This window comes from Telopea speciosissima, chromosome 3, assembly GCF_018873765.1.
Source record: "Telopea speciosissima isolate NSW1024214 ecotype Mountain lineage chromosome 3, Tspe_v1, whole genome shotgun sequence".
In the NCBI taxonomy this organism is placed as follows: domain Eukaryota; kingdom Viridiplantae; phylum Streptophyta; class Magnoliopsida; order Proteales; family Proteaceae; genus Telopea; species Telopea speciosissima.
In genome coordinates, this window is record NC_057918.1 from 46,509,123 (window position 1) to 46,515,122 (window position 6,000).

At 40.0% G+C, this 6,000-nt stretch overlaps 1 protein-coding gene across 3 annotated transcripts in view; it reads left to right on the forward strand.

Annotated features, from left to right (window-relative positions):
- LOC122656998 overlaps window positions 1-3,102 on the forward strand; it is a 56,191-nt gene extending 53,089 nt beyond the window's left edge. For 2 of the 3 annotated variants that reach the window (XM_043851728.1, XM_043851729.1), the window contains 2 exons: window positions 2,672-2,736; window positions 2,823-3,102. In XM_043851728.1, the coding sequence (XP_043707663.1) occupies window positions 2,672-2,736; window positions 2,823-2,891 (134 nt within the window). In that variant the 3' untranslated portion in view covers window positions 2,892-3,102. Of the gene's footprint in view, window positions 1-2,671; window positions 2,738-2,807 lie in introns of all 3 variants that reach the window. The other variant, XM_043851730.1, reaches the window with a different exon arrangement.
- The last annotated feature ends 2,898 nt before the right edge of the window (window positions 3,103-6,000 follow it).

Genomic DNA, 6,000 nt, shown 5'->3' on the forward strand with positions numbered 1-6,000 from the left:
TGGAGACCTGTTGATGAGAAAACATGTCATATTCATTGCTTTTGCCCAAAAAACCTTGCTCGATCTTGCATTCAGCCTCATGCTCTGAGCTCTTTCTAGAAGTGTCTGTTCATCCTCTCGGCTACTTGTTTTGTTGTGGTGTATCGACCTTGTGAAGTGACGTGTAATCCCTTCATCCTTGCACGTTCTAGAAATGGCTTGTACTGTACTCCCCTCCATTGTCTGTTCTCAAGTACTTGATTTTCTTTCCTATCTTCCTCTCTACCTCAGCCTTCCATTCTTTAAATTTAGTGAACTCCTCACTTTTATGCTTCATGAAGTAGACCCAGACTTTCCTTGTGTAATCATCAACGAAGGTCACAAAATATTCTGCCCTCGTACATCGTTATGTACATAATCAAGCACTCCCTTGCTTGTGTGTTTTGCAGTTCTAAAACTAACCTTGCACTATTTCCCGAACACACAATATTTGCAGAGTTCTGTTTGCAAGTTTTGATCCCCTTCAACAATTTCCTTCTATGAGGCTCCATCATACCTCTTTCACCCATATGCCCCAATCGCATATGCCACAGATGAGTGTCATCTGTATCAGACTTTGCATCTGTAGTCACAGATGCTCCACCTGTAACTGTACTCCCTATGAGCCTGTATAGGTTTCTTGTTATTTGCCCTTTCTTGACAACTATAGCTCCCTTAATAACTTTGAGAACTCCACCTACTGCTGTATACCTGCAGCCATTAGAGTCTAGCGCCCCCAGAGATACTAAGTTTTTCTTTAATTCTGGAACATGTCTCACATCTGATAGGGTTCTTACTATCCCATCAAACATCTTAATTTTAATAGTACCTATCTCAATGGTTTTGCATACTGCATCATTCCCCAGTAGAACAAATTTATCAATGTATGATTTGTATGTATCAAACCAATCCTTGTATGGACACATGTGATACGAACAACCAAAATCTAAAATCCAAGAATCAGAAAGTTGATTCTTACCTGATGATATAAAGAGTACATCTCCATCATCCCCATCCGAGCTATCAGCCACGCTGGCTTCTTTAAATGCCTTATCTAAACCTTTCTTCTTCAAGTCTGCCTTCCTCTTCATACAGTCTCTCTTCAGATGGCCTTCTTTCTTGCAGTAGTAACAGGACCACTTTGGTTTCCCCCCTATTGATTTCGACCAACCTCTGTTCCCAAATCCCTTCTGATTTGATCTCCCTCTTTCCTGCTCCTTGACATTCCCAAAGAGACCTTCTCCTTGAGATTTAGTACCGTTGGCCTTCTTCCTTGTTTCATTGGACATGAGCACAGCTGTGACTTCATTCGTCTCAAGAGTCTCCTTCCCGTACAAGAGAGTTGTTACTAAGTGATCATACGATGCTGGGAGTGACGCTAGCAACAATAGTGCTTTATCCTCATCCTCAATCGAAACCTCCAGACATGCAAGTTGACTTATGATCTGATTGAACGTATTAAGATATTCTAACAGATCCGTACCTTCCTCCATTTGTAGAGAATACAACTACTTCACGAACAGTTTGTTCGTTAGGGACTTCGTCATGCAGATACTATCAAGTTTCGCCCATTCCTCCGGTGCAGATTCGAGATCCACCACATACTGCAAGGTGTCATCTGACAGATTCAGACAAATTGCGCTTACCGCCTTCTCCTCCATCTCTTCCTAGTCTTTATCACTCACTTTCTCCGGTTTCTTCGACTTCCCCAACAGGGTTTTCGCCAAACCCCGTTGTTAGAAGATCCTCCATCCTTCGTCGCCAGAGAGTGAAGTTGTTCTTCCCATTGAACTTATCGATGCCATACTTGACACTCGATCCCTTCCCTGACATCGTGATAGCAAACCCCAGAAAATGGAAAACCTGGAAGCTCTTATACCAATTTGTAAAACCTAACACGATGCAGAGAAGAATGGAAATCGCAAACACAATCACACAATGCGCGCAAAGATTTACGTGGTTCAGCAAGGTTGCCTACGTCTACGGTGAGATGAGATCTGTTTCACTCTCAATGGAGAATAGGGTTACAGTCGTTCGTTCCTCACATCTCTCTCAGATTTTCAAATACAGAGAAAGAACTCTTGCTACAGATTTATAGCGAAACCCTATACAGGAAATTTACCGAAATACCCATATAGTCCTCCAAAAAATTTACCGCGGCCCCTGGAGGCTCCACACAGCAGTCCATCATCAGAAGTCAAGACACCAAAACCTCAACACATTGATGGGCAGTTCGCTCATTTTTAAACAATGGTAGGAATGGGGTGAAAATGCTTGGCAGGAATTTGTCATTCTCACTTGTCTTCCATTGAATGTTGCTGAAGTTAATTAGCATGTTGTTCGATTGGCATATAATTACTATTAATAGATGTACCTCCAGCCTTGTGATAATACTTTTGTGTATGTGTGTGTGTGTGTGTGTGTGTGTGTGTGTGTGTGTGTGTTAGGGGAGGGGGGAGGGAGGTGGGTGTTGATACTATATATTTACAGTTTATTTTATATATTTGAAGTTTCATATCTACGAGGAAACAAGAGGATAACATTTCCAAATGTAGAGTGGCTATGTGAGTACCTGATTCTGTAGAGATGCACTCAATTTCTGGACGTGGTAGATTCTTAATTGGTTTAATTATTTACATTTACATTCTAACAGAAAGACCAATCATGTACTCCGGAAGTGGAGCATCAGCATGGGGACACCCAAGGCTTCCTCATCAGGTCTGGTTCTTTGTGCGTGTCTTGTGTCTGTCTGTGTGAGTTATCCTTGTTGCCTCACTCTGTTTGGCAATTGGATTTTTTGGCAGATCATCAACGTGCAATATGAAACTCCAATGCTTGCACCAATGTCTAATGCTCCATCAAAGCTCAGTTAAATTTCAACATGCCATGCAGAATACCGCTGCTTGTCCTGATGCCTAATGCTCCATCAAAGCTCACTTGAGGATTACATTTTATGTTTGCTTCTAGTTTTAAATACATGAAATGATGCTTGGAGGTACCTTGTTTATTAAACTAGATATTGAGGAACCTCTTCACTTGTTAAACTGAGAAATTATGTACTATTTTAGACTATAATTTTCCTCTGAAGGATGCTGTCGATTCAGAATCTCTCTTGGGGGGGAATCTGGAACTCCTTGCCAATAATGGAAAACGAGATTCATAACCAAAAAAGTCCAACTAAAACACATTAGATTTATCTTCAAGCACTTCTGTAAACATTCAATTTCCTTTAAGTACCTGATGAAGTACCCGAATCATGGACGGTATGTGCTTTTACTCCAGCACGAGTTAGAGCCAAGCACTTCCAATGGAAAGGTGAGGAGACTAATTAGAGGAATTGAACCTAAAAAACAAAAAAGAGATTTGTTTGTCTTTTCCGACAATTTGTATGACCTTCAAATGCAGTAAAATGCGTTCTTTTCGGCTTGTATATCCGCCCCTCCCAATCGCCCTTGTTTCAGCGTTCTACCGCCGCAATTGCTCAATGGTCAGTGGGTTGAAGGAGGTCATGCTCTACGTTGCTTATCTCTATTGCATTTAGGAATATTTGCTTAACATTTCCCAAGTGCCAAGGTGGGGAAGTATATGTCATTGTTTCATTCAGTGGATGATATGATTCAGAGAGAAATCGTTAGAAATTAGAAAGATGGAGGATATTGTATCCAACAGTACATTCAGTTCTTAAAGAAAAGGTTGTTAATGAAAACAATCCTTATTTTGATTGTATTGGTTTGATCTGGGATGGAAGGATTTGAACCTCTGAGTAGTGGGGTTTTTCTTTATTGGAATATGGATGAGATCAGAGACACCATCATTGTGGCAAACGATGCAATAGCATTGGTTAGAGCAAAGCCCAAAATATTAAGTTTTTTTATATTTTTGGGTGAGAAAAGAAATAAATTAGCTGAAATAAGAAATATCAATAACATACAACTTATGTCTATTGCATCTTGCTGCTATAGCCAAATCATTTGCAACCTGAATACAATCCTGGGTTTGCTTACAAAAACACACAATAGAAAAAGACTTCAAAATATTCTTGATGTTCCATAGAGCAGTAAAAACTTCTCATGGCCATTGAAGAGTAGACTAGGTGAGCCATTGAATCAGATTAAGACAATCAGTCCAATGTTGAGAGACGAAAGGATCGTCTCCCAATGATCCTATTTTCTGTAGTCCGAGGAGTAATCCTTTTGGGTCGGCTTCCTAAGCTGATCTTGAATAGCCAAAGTCCTAACAAGTGCATATAAAATTATTTTTATAAAAACAATAATCACCCAACCAGCCTCTCCCGTGTCATGTGCAAAACTACCATCACAAATGAGGGTCAATGATTTTGGTTGTGCAATATTCAATAAGTCCTGAATTGAAGGTGAAGGGTTAACAGGTTTCGGTTTAGGTTGGGAAGTAAGAGGATAAAGGCTTAGATCTGCAATCCATCTATTCACATTTTGTATCGCTGTATGTGAATTGGGGGCGGGGTGTAAAACCCAATAACGGTTACGTTATGTCCAGATGAAATAAGTGGTGATGGAGAAAATGGATAAAAGAATTTCTTATTGGGTATTTGGCTTGGAGATGAAAAAATCATAGAGAAGAGGGGATTAAGGATTTTTTTTTTTGTGAAAAAAGAAAATTAACATTACTACTTAAAAAGAATACAAATCTTGAAGTCTGTCACTGTTCTCGCCCCGCATTTTATGAATGCGTGCTAAGTTTGCTAGATGGTGTGGGAGAGAAATAGTAAATCTGCCTTTTTTCTTAATACAGACCGAGGTAAAGTTACGAAATAAAAACTGAATATCAAAAAGAGTTCCAAATATTTTCCAAGGCCATGGCTTAGCTGGTGGTTGTTGGGTGTTATACCTAAATATAAATATCCAATTAGATCGTGCCACGTCATCAGGGGATTACAACCCCATGACGGACAAAGATTACCGGATCACTTCCATGGTCTATTCCAATAAGGAACCTATTAAAAACGGCACAACACACCATGTTGGCATGGATTAATCTTTCCATGCGCCAACCTACTCCTATATGGAAACTATTAGGAGAGCGCCCATGATCCCTATGAATCAGGGATCACACTCCTAAAGAGACTCTACCAGTGATACTCTTGCCAAAGACAAAACTTACTATGTTGGGACTCTCTCCTGGACTGCCTCTGTCAGCCACAGACGCTATATATACTCAGGTATAACCACATACAAACCATCTTCATTATTCTCAATTGTTGCTTAGAGAGATCTGACTTAAGCATCGGAGAGTCCCCTGCTAGTACAAATCGGCTCTCTAATGTTCACTTTACTCTTTTGTGCAAGCCACGATATAGGAAGATAATTTGTGGAGATTTCTTGACGCAACACTAGGGATATTCAACCATTTCTTATGAGTCAGTCCAGATCTCTACTCCTCTTTGTCTTCCCAGAGGCACTGCACCAAAGATTCCCTGTGAGATTCCTTGGCATTTTGCTTCTTGTACTGATCCTACATCACCAAAATCAATGAAAGAGGCCATGAATTTGTTGTTAGAGATAATGATTGTTGACCATCCTCCTGATTTTTTTGTGGGTTCAAAGCATCCATCTGTTATGCTCACCATCTGATTTTGAATATTTTCTGGATTGATGTCATGATAGAATCCAAGAGGTGCTTGTGGCTGGGCTGGAGGGGAAATGTCTGTTGGGTTTAGTGAATCAATAGATACAAAAATTTTCAAATCTATTTCCCAATGTCTGATGAGGTTGATTAATGTGGTGGAGTTTCGTTTACTTGCTTGGAATATGACTTGGTTCCTTGAATTCCAGATAAAGTAGGATGTGATACAAGCTACATGTAGGATTCTAGATATTTCAATTTTGGTTAATGAAGGATGGTTTATTATTTGTAGAAGTAGATCAAAGATGGTAGCCGATCGTAGAGCTTTTGGGTGTGATAAGGCATAAATCACCCACCAATCAGAGGCTGACACATGGCTGA